This window comes from Chenopodium quinoa, unplaced genomic scaffold, assembly GCF_001683475.1.
Source record: "Chenopodium quinoa cultivar QQ74 unplaced genomic scaffold, ASM168347v1, whole genome shotgun sequence".
In the NCBI taxonomy this organism is placed as follows: Eukaryota; Viridiplantae; Streptophyta; class Magnoliopsida; order Caryophyllales; family Amaranthaceae; genus Chenopodium; species Chenopodium quinoa.
This window is the reverse complement of record NW_018745587.1, coordinates 305668-317939: the sequence shown is the minus strand read 5'-3', so window position 1 is coordinate 317939 and position 12272 is coordinate 305668. Positions and strand designations below refer to the sequence as shown.

Sequence of the window (12272 nt, the reverse complement as noted above, 5' to 3'; positions counted from 1 at the left end):
AATAGACATGCATTTTGATATATTTTGATATATTTTCGAAATCACTTAAAATCCTCCACTTTTTTATTTTCTTAAGCATTTTAAATTTGTTGAAGAGCATTTTTGTTGCAACACACCCATATTGAGGTAATTTTTTTTTTTTTATTATTATTTAAATAAAGTTATGTAATAAAATTAATATATATGTGATTTTTTGAAAAAAAAAATATTATGTAATTGCATTATGTAATAGCATAGTATACCTATTCCGTGGCTGAAAATTTGAATGCTTTAGTTGGTGTGGTCATTCAGATTTGTAACCACATATTCATTTGATTTATTTGCTATATATAGTAGGCATGGCACATATCCACAACCACACCAATTAAGAAAATTATAATATTAATACATGATGTATTCCAGACCATCATCAAGTTCAAGTTCAAGTTCATCTTCTTCCAATAATGAAGAATATGATCAACTCGTTGATGAACTCTTCACATACCAACCCACATCTTTCCTCATGCCCCAAACACAATCCCAACGTACTTCAAAATCACGTAGAGGGGGTACGAACAGAAGAGATTGGGAAATGGGACATGCCAGGCTGTTCAATGATTATTTTTCCGATAATCCTGTGTACAATACCACCCAATTTAGAAGAAGATTTCGTATGCAACGACCTTTGTTTTTACGTATAATGAACAAGGTCGTTGAAGGTGATGTTTACTTCCAGCAGCGTAGGGATGCAACTGGAAAGTTAGGCATATCACCTCTGCAAAAATGTACAGCCGCGATACGAATGTTAGCCTATGGCATGGCTGCAGACGCTGTTGATGAATACGTTCGAATCAGTCAGTCAACCGCTCGAGTTGCCCTACAACGTTTTTGTGCCGGGGTCATTATGCACAACATGATTGTTGAAGATGAGCGCCACAACTACACTCGAGCCGAAGTTCTAAGAGCCTTCTACGAAGAAGATCAACAAGAATCAACATCTACAACGCCACCGTTTGAATTCAACGTAGGCCGACCTACCAACTTTGATTTCAACGCATTTCTACAGCGAAAAGCTTCCCTCCGTGACAGAGAAATTCATCTATCTCTGAAACGTGATTTAGTCGAACATATTTGGCAACACTACGGGCCACGTAATTAGGGAGAAATTAGCACGACTTAAATAAAGCCAAGTACTATGGCGTAGCTACTTTTACTTGTTGTGTTTATTTTATTTCTAAGTTTAATTACGCATGACGTTGCAAATGTAATTGGTTTCTAGTATTGTACCGCTTTTAAAATAAATAAAAACATTTAAGAAATTTTGAGCTTTTTTAAATTTTTTTTTATATAACGTACTTAATTTTACGACAAATTTTAACGATAAAAAGGACAAAAATAAAAAAAATAAGTTACACAAATTTTAACTAGTTTTTATTTATTTGGAGTAACATTGTTAAAATATAAATGAAATAAATAAATAAAGAAGTGTTGTGTAGGAGAGAGAAAGTAATGGTGGGGTATTGAAAAAGTAAGAGAGAGAGAGTGGTGGGTGGGCAATTTTTTTGCTCACCATTGGGAGAGAATATGTGAAAAAATTTGCCCATGAGCAAAACTTATTTCTTGAGAGAGAAAGTGGGTAGAGAGAGAGTGGGTGAGCATTTTTTTTGCTCACCATTGAGAGTGGTCTTAGGGAGTAAATAAGACTTTGTTGCTAGTGAAGTATTCGAGCTCATTTGTGTAAAACCGTGGAGGAACCTGGCTAAAATTAAGGCTCATCTCGGGGTAGCTTTTGGCTTGATATATCCTTTATTTTTTTTTTGTATAGGGAGCCACTAGAGCGGTGGTCAAAATCGATCCTGGAACCGTGAGGGAAGATCTAACCACTTGGCTATCCCCCACTCCCTGCTTGAGGCTTGATATCATAAAATATGAAATGTTGTTAAGCAAAATAAGTCTCGACGTGGCAATGGATAAAATGAAAATTATTTTCCCAAAATTTACAATACATTATAAAATGTATATACATTGACTAACGTTTAGCAAAATATATAGCCATACACATGACACATCAGATTAGTAATGTCATTGGCCATGTTTGGTAATTAGCTTTTTAATGGCTTTTTGGTTAGCTTTTGGCTTTTGGCTTTTTTAGGTGGTCAAACAGCCAAAAAATGTGTTTGGTAATTGGCTTTTTAGTCAGCGAAAAAGCTGGCTTTTAAGCCAAAATGAAAAAGCTGCTTTGAGTAGCTTTTTTGTTGGCTTTTGGCTTGTTGGCCCACAAATTATATAATAAACAGCCAACAACCACAAATTAATTTACCAAACACTTTTATAAACAGCCAGCTTAAACAACCAATTTCAAAAGCCATTATAAACAGCCAAACATTTCAGCTGGTCAAACAAGCCAAGTGAACCAGCCAACAGCCAACCGCCAACAGCCATTTGCCAAATAAGGCCAATTATCTTTTTTATAAACTCTTCGACAAATAAAAACTTAATTATTTATTAATAAAGAACACATGTAAACAACATGAATTTAAAAATCCAGGTTGGTCGTGACAATTTCGAGTATGGCTCGGGGTCGTTTATACTTAATTTTACAGGTCGAAAATACAGCTAACATAATTGGTGTGGAATCGGTTAAAGGTCAAATTTATTATTATGTTCACCTAAAAAATGTGTTTATTCAAATAAACTGTTGAAGACCTTAACGTGAATAACAAGCCACCCTACGTTTTATGCCGCATAATTACTGAAGTAGCGATATTACCGCTTTGACTTTTTTTCACATTATGGATAAATTTATTATACTGTTGACTTTTGTTATCCTAAGTCAGTTGACTCTGATCTGAAATTGTATGTACATAGTCAACGTTTATTAGTTCTGAAGTTTTAAGGTAAAAGCTGTAAAATAGTATCTGTACAATTAAAAAAACGGGTCGTAATTTCCAAGACGTCGCAGTGTTTAACAAAGTCAACGACCGGTTGAAACGTAGACCACCAATGTGAAATTGCTTTTTAATAAGTATTTCCCATCAATCCTACTAAGTCAATATTGACTAATTTACATGCAGGTGTAAAGGTAAATGTAGTAGTGCAAGGTTTGTTAATAGTAATAATATTTGTGATATTGTCAATTTCTACTGACAAAATTTGCCACCCTCTCTATGTAGATACTGTTACACCTTAAATTGTTATGAAATACTTATTAATAATTTATTCAATTGAAAACATATCACATAGAGGTGATCGTTTGCGGGATTCGACTGGAAATGGACCGGGCCTATACTTCATGTATTTGTCCAACGAGCTAATTGTAGCTAACCCGAACCAATTTATACGTGCTTGATAAATTGTCGAAGCCCGCTCTATTAACGGGTCGGGCTTGCCCACGGGCTCACGAGCCTAAGATATTTGTTTTACATATATTTAACACTAATTATTTTTTTTTATCATTTACAGATGTTAATATTATTTTGATTTAGCTATCTTAAAAATTTCTTGATCACTAATGATACTAGAAAAAAAACATATTTAACTTGTGACATATGTTAGTGAAAAAAAGGAAAGAATGAACTTATTTAATATAAGTATAATGATTAAATATAAAACTGAAATAAATAGTTGTAGCTAATAATAGGTTAGAGTCCAATCTAATATCATATAACTAATATATAAAGCTAAACTTTTAGCCAGGTCACGACGTTGCGACACTTGGCGTTCTAAGTTTTCGCCAAGTGTCGCGCCACGTTGGATAGATTTAAATAGACCTCATAAGATAAAAATTGTTAATTTAAAATTCTATTTGGATAGAATTTTAGGATAAAATTAGTTTTATTTTCGATAAAATACCAATATTTCAAATGTACAAATTCAATTATAATTTTATTAAAAAAATTATTAGATTATAATTCTTAAAAATTAATAAATTATTTTTTGTATCAAAATATTTTTTGGGCAAAGGAAATAATTCAAAGCGTAAAACATACATTTATAATGTATACTAATCGGTTAAAATAATATACTCTAATCGTATAAAGATTAAAAATTTATTTTATAATTCAATAAACAAAACCCGGGCATCGTATAAAATACCAAAATTTCATTCATATCTTTAAATTTCAGAAAAGTGGCCATCATTGCGGAAGTATCTCCTCCAACCATCTTCATCCTTCTTTCCTTATAGACCTCATGTGCCAAATCTTTAACAGTGTATTCCACGTTTTCTTGCCCGTCTAATTCCGTGGCCAAGCATCCATGAATTTGTGACATGGGCACTCCTTCCTCGTAGAAGTTCAACGCCCTCTTCCTATCTCTATTACTAAAGCTCTTCATACGATACTCTTTGACTAGCTTAGACATTCCTGGAGTAGGGGTGTGATTATCATGCTTTAATACCACTTTCTTCAACACCCATTCCCCCTGGTCATTAAGCCCTGCATATATCTTTGCATTACACTCACATTTTTTGACTTCCTCTTCCGTTGGCTTAATTCATCCACACAAACGACACCACCAACTACGCCCCCTGAACCAGACACATCCATAGCCTTAGCCCTTTTCTTCGCTTCCCTCCGCGCCCTCATATCGGGTCTTCCCCAGCACTACTCACACCTCCATGTTGTTGTTATACGGTCTCTAACCTCACCTTTAGAATACACACCTTGAGCCCTTGTTACCCCAAATCCTACTTTCTATGCATATTCTTTGTAGTAGGACTCCACATCTTGCCACGTTTTAAAAAACCATTCCCACCATAGGAGGAACTATAGAGGCTGTTATGCGCACATTATTGCTACCCACCATTAGTGAGTGGTGGAGACTGAAATTGCATCCCGATTTGATCTTCAATCACCATATTCATGGGTGTGGTTTGTCCCCCACTTAACGGGGAGAAACGAGTTACAGATTCACCAATGTCAGGACCTTCTCCACAACCAACTTCCATCACAGTATCATGAATATCCAGCTCATCATCAAGTCCCTTATCCTCCATAGTTTCAATCCTAGTTAATCACAACGGTTTCACTTTTCGTACCTGGTACATGAAAGTTGTATATATTTCATTCATTAAAATGGCTTAAATTTATATATAAATAAACCAAAATACTTTTTCTACAGTGTAATTCAACAGCAACAAATAAATCTATTACTCACTAATGTACATCGACATGTAATTTATATACACATTTTTATTACATCACACAATAATGGATATTTTTCTCCATTACTTTAGTATCTTCATTATATTTCCTTCACGCATTCGATTTTTTAATACACAAATAAAACCGTTTCTGGTTACTTAATAATTGAAATATTTGAACCATATTTACCTTTTAAAATCAAGTGAATTGTACTGTTATTACAAGATTCTATAACCATCTATCCTAGGTTACAAATTTCAATAAAAATAAAAAATTCTATATTTATTTTTATAAGATATATAACCCCATACTTTATTGGTATATAACATAAAATAATACCCTATTTATGCAGAATTTTATACTTTCTTACATCTATAATGTATAATTTTTCCAAGATCTAAAATTTTTGCCATAACTATATTATGCGTATTAATAAAAGGTCTGGAATTTTATATATGCAATACTTATTTTACAGTATAAACCTTCAAATTACATTAGTACATATATATCATTCAAATTATTATCTTCTATCCTAATATTGCAAATATAAATTGAAATCGGTTTATAATAAAAATACTAATCATAATAGTTTTAAAACAACAAACAATCAACGAATATTACCAACTTAAAACTATAGGGTTCACACTAATTACATAAAACGACTATCAACATGTGTATCTAAGATTATGGTTAGATTGCACTTACCAAATAATTCAATTCAGACGGCACAATGAAGCGATCGTGTACAGGCTTAAATCTCTAAGCCATACTTTGCAGACGGCTCATCCTTGATGCAAACATAACCTTCAACGATTCTTGTTCAATTTGATTATTTGGGGATCTAGTTCAAACTTGTTACGCAAGAAATATGTAACAGATCCTTAACCTATAACTATCTCCAAACAGCCAACTACTACCTACCTAATAATACAAGAGTACAACACAAAGCTTTTCAAAGAAGTTATTGAACAGTAACATACGCTGTTTACAGACGGTCATAGACGGCGTGAACACAAATATGCTTTGTCACCGCAACCGTCAGCACCTGACTCATCACACTTTATTGTAAATTGCTGAATTGGCGCCGAAGATTGACAAATTAAAACAATCCAATAGATTAACTGGGCAGCCCCCTTTAACGAATGAGCCAGTCATCGTGGTTTTTGTAGATGAACGTATTTTGCATATGCCAAATTTATGCATATTATGCCAAAAAAGTGACAATGAACCGGAGTACTACAATGTTCCTCATGGTGCGCGAGGCCGAGAGCTAACTCTACTACCATAAAAGAATGAATTCCAAAGAACTCCGATTTATTTTCCTACTTAGAATCAAATCTACGTCCAAAATCAGTATACATCTATTCATTTTACAAAACGCAGAATCAAATACTACCAACCAAATTCGTTTCAGAATGTTTGGTTAAGCCGAAGTTTGATGAAATTATTTACGAATTAACAAAACAACCCTACTTTTTAACCCCTCTTGATCTACTCATGCTTTTCAAGTATCCCATACAAAAGGGCCTTCTTTTTAGTACCCTTAATACTTCTAACAATGATGCTACAACAGATGTTGTCTCTCATTTGTTTGAGAAGCTCAAACACTCACTTTCCCATGCCCTTGTCCATTTTTACCCGTTATCGGGTCGTTTAAAGACGGAAAAATATCCCGAGGAGAACGCTTGTACGATCTCTATCGACTGTACCGAGGGCGGCCTTGGAGCGAGGCTCATTCGTGCAGCCGCCCTTGGCCTCACAGTATCAGATATTCTCTCCCCTACTGATGTTACTGCGGACGTGGTTTCGTCTTTTTTTGATCTAGGTGAAAATTGGAATAATTATTATGGTCATACAAGAGCTCTATTATCAATCCAGGTAACAGAACTCCTAGATGCTGTGTTCATTGGGTTTAGCATGAACCATTGTGTAGGAGATGGTACCACTTTTATCCATTTTATAAATATGTTGTCTGAAATATTTAATTTTGATAGTGATCTTGCTAGTGTAAAGGAGGTTATACAAATCTCACGTCCACCCATTTTTAACTATAAGCCGTGGAATGTTAATAAGCCCGATAACGAAGATGTTATGGTCATTAAATTTCCGTATCTAAATTTTGATCAATATTTAGACGGTGATAATAATTATGAATCTGAACGATTAATTGAGAAAATCTTCCACTTCTCATCAACTTCGTTGGAAAGACTTAAGGCCGAGGCCAATCAACAATGTGGGACAACACACAACAATATTATATCGTCTTTTCAAGCCTTAATCGCGCTTGTTTGGAGGTCCATAACGAAGGCTCGAAAGTTACCATTGGATCAACCAACTATATGTATCATACCTGTAAATGCTCGACCTCGACTTAACCCACCCATTTCGGATGACTACGTTGGGAACTTCATTAGTGGAGCTCATGGAGCTTGTAAGGTGGATCAGTTATTGGGCCATGATTTGGGCTGGGCTGCAATGAGTTTAAACAAATCAATTACGGCCCAAAATGAAGAACAAATACTTGGTTTTTTCAAAAGAGTTATTGATGACCCAAAAGTCACGGCTCCCTCTAAAGGAGTGGATCCTTTAAGAGGGAATAAGGTTTCGATTGGAGGGTCGTCGAGGTTTGATATGTATGGACCTCAATTTGGGCTGGGACGAGCTTTGGCTGCCCGCGTCGGGTTTGGAAAGGGTGAAGATGGAAGGGTTAATACAAACCCGGGATGTGAAGGAGAAGGAAGTATAGATTTAGAAATCTGTCTTAAACCTGAAGTTATGGCAGCCCTTGAAGCTAATGAGGAGTTCATGTGCTATGTAACTTCAACCTAGGAAACATACTTCTCTTTCGACTGTAATCGAGTCTTATTTCCTTGCAACATAGTGGCTGATGCTATGCCGTCTATCCTGTACATATCTTTAAAGTTTAAACAAATAGATGCAGAATATAGATGTCTTTTTATTCGTTTACTCGTATCTGATATGTACTCTACAGTCAGCCTCCAAGGCTCAATAATTCTTTTGTAATGAATAGCTTAATCGTTTGCTACGTACTTGAAAGATTAAATGTTCGATTCTTATTCCACTTTAATTTTAAATTTTTGTCTAGAAATAAATATTGACAAAGATCAACAAATCACACACTGAATATGCGAAGCACTTGCTAATAATTAGAATATTTTTAGCTCACTATTAAAGGACAAGAAATAAGCTGTAATTAGTAGAAACAAAAGGAGATTTCACTAGGACATGGCTTAACAGAATGATATGGTATGCTGGATTAAATTGATTGTATATGCAGATATAGAAGGGGATGTAACTAAGTAAACGGGTTTACGGTTCTAAAGTATTGCTTGTAACATAAACTCTAATATGAAAATTTTGTTCATTTAGATTTTTATACCTATTTAGTTAGTGAATTAGTGATTGTTTAAGAAAAAAATCCAAAGAGAAAAAACTTTTAGAGACTAAGGGCCTGTTCTGTTACGTTGAAATCCAGTTCAGTTCAGCTCCTAATTTCCTTCTCTTATAAAATATTCAGTTCAGTTCAGTTCAGCTCAGCTCAGCTCAGTTCAGTAGAGTTCAGTTCAGTTCAGCTGAGTTCAGTCAATGAGAACAGGCCCTAAGTATACATTTATTTTCTGGAATTTGTTCAAAGTGTTTCATTTTCACCATCTCTTCAATCTTCGCCACTATGTTAAAGAAGTGACGTGTTAACAATTTTCATTGGCCATTCGAGAATTGTACTATGACGAAAGAGGAGGAATTTTAAAGGGAGGAATGTTAGGCATTTAGAAATGCATAACAAAGGGTATTCATGTAATCATGCATATGTACAAACTAATAAATATTCTGATATCATTGGATAATCAAATGCTACCATTGAATATACAGTGATACTATATGTGCACATAATGGTATTATATATGTATTCAGTTGTACTAAATTTATGCGTAAATAGTACCACTGAGGATTCAATGGTACTATATAAACTTTCAGTGGAACAATCAGCAAGTGGCCTCCCATCACGTGATACAATCCGACCAAAAAATAGGTGTGGTCCACCTACATGCCTCTCTCTTCCTATCTCTCTCCTCTTTTCTCTCTCTATCATGTGTTTTTATAATATTTTAATCAATGTTATGCATTAGTAAATGAATAACTTTCCTACATTTCTAGTTTCTCGACGAAAGAGTACAAGTATTTACTTACACCACAGAGCCCTTGAATATCCACATCAAAATTTGAAAAATCAATGACAAGATAATGAAAGCAATAGTTATCTAAACTAAGTTCGGTAAACTTTCCATTCTCACCACAATATAATTGTTAACAAAAACTTTTGCATGCCCCCGATTTACAATAATTTTATTGTACATCGAATATTTAGCGCGTGTGAACTGTAATATTTTCACAAAAGTGACCCTTTTATTTTACAAAAGTGACCCTTTTTTCCACAAAAGTGACTCTTATTTTCACAAAAATGACCATTTTTTTATAAAAGTGGCCCATATTTTCACAATAGTAACCCTTTTTTTTTTTTTTACAAAAGTGACCCCTTTTTTTCACAAAAGTAATCCATATTTTCACATAAAATTTCCATAATCTCATTAGTTTTTTTTTTTTTTTCCAAAGGTAACCCATATTTTCACAAAAGTGACTCATATTAGTATAAAAGTGACCCATATTTTACTATAAATCAACATTTCTCAAAATTAAACTTAGATCTCCATTTGTTTAAAGCTAAATTATAAAACACAAAATTTTAAAAACGTAATAGATAATAGATCTCCATCATTTATTTGAAACTAGATTACTAGTGTTCTTCCTTCCACAATTACAAGTAAAAATGTATTGAAAAATGACGAAACAAACACAATTAAAAATTGAAATTAAAGTTCAACAATAGCAAAATCACATAAATTATACTGAAATACCGTAAAAACAATTCAGATAACATATTTGCATGTGGTGGATTTGTAGTTTTGTACTAATCTTCTTCATTGATACAAATTTCATCAAACTTCAATAATCAGAAGAAAAATGTAGAAAAAATGTATAATAAAGCCTAGAAAATTGAGAAATCGAATTTGTAATGGTGAAAAATTGAGCCAAGAAGAGAGAAATTGAGAGCGGAAGAGAGAGAAAGTTGGGTGAGAAATAAAGAGGAAAGAGAAACGGTGGAGTAATTAAAAAAAAAAAAAAGAGGAAAGTTTGGCTGGCGCATGTGGAGTGAAGTTTTGGATACTTTTATTTTCAAACAAAGCCCGCCATACAATAATTTATTGTGCCCCGGCCTTTATTAAATATTTGTGAATTGTTAATCTCATCGTGATACTAGTGTACAAAAAAATTGAGCTTAAGTCATTCAAAAAATCTGCCATTTCTATTGAATTTTTTTTTTTTTTTTACAAATTTCAAGAATACACGACGTATTTGAAAGTTTTCAGGAAAACATGGTGTATTTTTTAAAACCTCAGGATTACATGAAACCATTTCACTTTAAAATAAGCGACAAAAATAGCAAGTGTATGTTACAAAAAAAAAAAGAAAAAAGAAAAAAGGAGGGAGTACCAAATTACTAATGCCATTTATTTAAACTGTTCTAAATATCCCTACTTCCATTATTTTATTCTTTCGTCAATGACTTAATGATATTGATCATCAACTACTCCATAACTTTATTTATACTCGTATTTAAATGCAATAATGCATGTATAATATCTTCATATTCGGTGCATACCATTAAGTCCAGGGATTTGTTAAACATCGCCCACAAATTACTACATAAAGCCCACAAAATTCACTTGGTTTCCCAAAATTGCCCTTGACCTAAAAAAAAAAAACACTCACACTCTCATCACTCACACTCTCATCACTCACACTCTCATTGCTCATCTTCTTTCAACCTCTCTAAAAAAAAAATATTCAAAATAACGGCAATGTCGAGGCGGCAAGGCAAGGAAGTGGCGGCGGCGGCGGAGGGAAGGATGTCCCAAGGTGGAAAGGTATATTTTGTTTAAAAAAAAAAAAAATAGGGGAAAACCGCCGTGAACGCGGTGGGGCGCCCTGGCTGGACGCCCAGCCGGCGGTGGTGGCGCCAGATGCAGACGCCGCCACCAGTTGGCTGGCGCCTGGGCTGGACGCCACCGCCACGGTTGTGGCGTTTAGTCTAAGCGCCGCAGCCGTAGCTGTGGCGTCCAGCCCAAACGCCAGCCAACTGGTGGCGGCGTCTGCATCTGGCGCCACCACCGCCGGCTGGGCGTCCAGCCAGGGCGCCCCCCCCATTTTTATTTTTTTATTTTTTTTTTTTAATTTTTTTAAAAAATTGTTTTTAAATTTTTTTTTTTTTTTTTTTTTAATATAATTTTGAATTGTTTTAATATTTTGTTGTTTATTATTATAAATTTTTTCAATTTTGTTGTATTTTTTCTACGTTTATATTTTGTTTACTATTATTTGTTTGTTTTTAGTGTATTTGATTTGCGATGATGATTATTTATCGTATAAATTTTTGTATGTTTATATATTTTAAAATTTTGTGTAGGGTCGTCATGGTGGGGGGAAGAATATAGAGCTTCTTAGTAGAAGTTATTCAGTGGAGAGGTCGGGGCATAGACATGTCAGATCCCGTGGTATTTCGGCCTCAGTTCGTAGAGAACGGATCCACCGTCGGGATGAGGATGACGATGACGATGATGATGCTGAGGAGGGTGACCAGGAGGAGGAGCAGGAGGAGGGCGCAGATGAGGATGAGGATGTGGACGATGGCAGTGGACCGTATGATGATTACGGTCCATTCAGTCAGAGGGTTGATGACATGTACGAGACGCATATGGTGGAGGTGCGTAAGGGTAGGGGTGGTAGGTTTGTTAGTAGATCTGGCACATCATCTGCGTCCACTGTCTCTGGGGCAAGCAGGAAACGGTCGAGGGCGGGTAATGATTCTTGGGTTGTTAGGAGTGAGGTGCCCGGTGGGCCTGTTGACGGGAGTGTGATTCCTAGCTTTCTAGGATACATAGCTGCCCGTATTTGGGAGGACCAGGAGAGGCCTTCAGTTACGGGGTTGTTGAAATGTCATACCCGGGAAAAGACTTGTAGTTTTTTGCGTACATGGGCTGAGGCCTGGCCGGCGGAGAGCGAGATGTTCGA

General features: G+C 35.1%; 1 protein-coding gene across 1 annotated transcript; it reads left to right on the top strand.

The window, feature by feature from the left end:
* Window positions 1-6346: 6346 nt before the first annotated feature.
* On the top strand, window positions 6347-7952 carry LOC110716519 (protein ENHANCED PSEUDOMONAS SUSCEPTIBILTY 1-like). Its single transcript, XM_021895155.1, has 2 exons — window positions 6347-6376; window positions 6507-7952. The coding sequence occupies exons 1-2, from the start codon at window positions 6347-6349 to the stop codon at window positions 7950-7952; spliced, it is 1476 nt and encodes a 491-aa protein (XP_021750847.1).
* The last annotated feature ends 4320 nt before the right edge of the window (window positions 7953-12272 follow it).

Excerpts from the sequence above, each read along its gene's own strand:
- LOC110716519 (XM_021895155.1), top strand. The coding sequence starts at position 6,347 with ATGAACCGGAGTACTACAATGTTCCTCATG. Across the intron at positions 6,377-6,506 it reads GTACTACAATGTTCCTCATG|AATCAAATACTACCAACCAA; the intron begins GTGCGCGAGGCC and ends TACAAAACGCAG.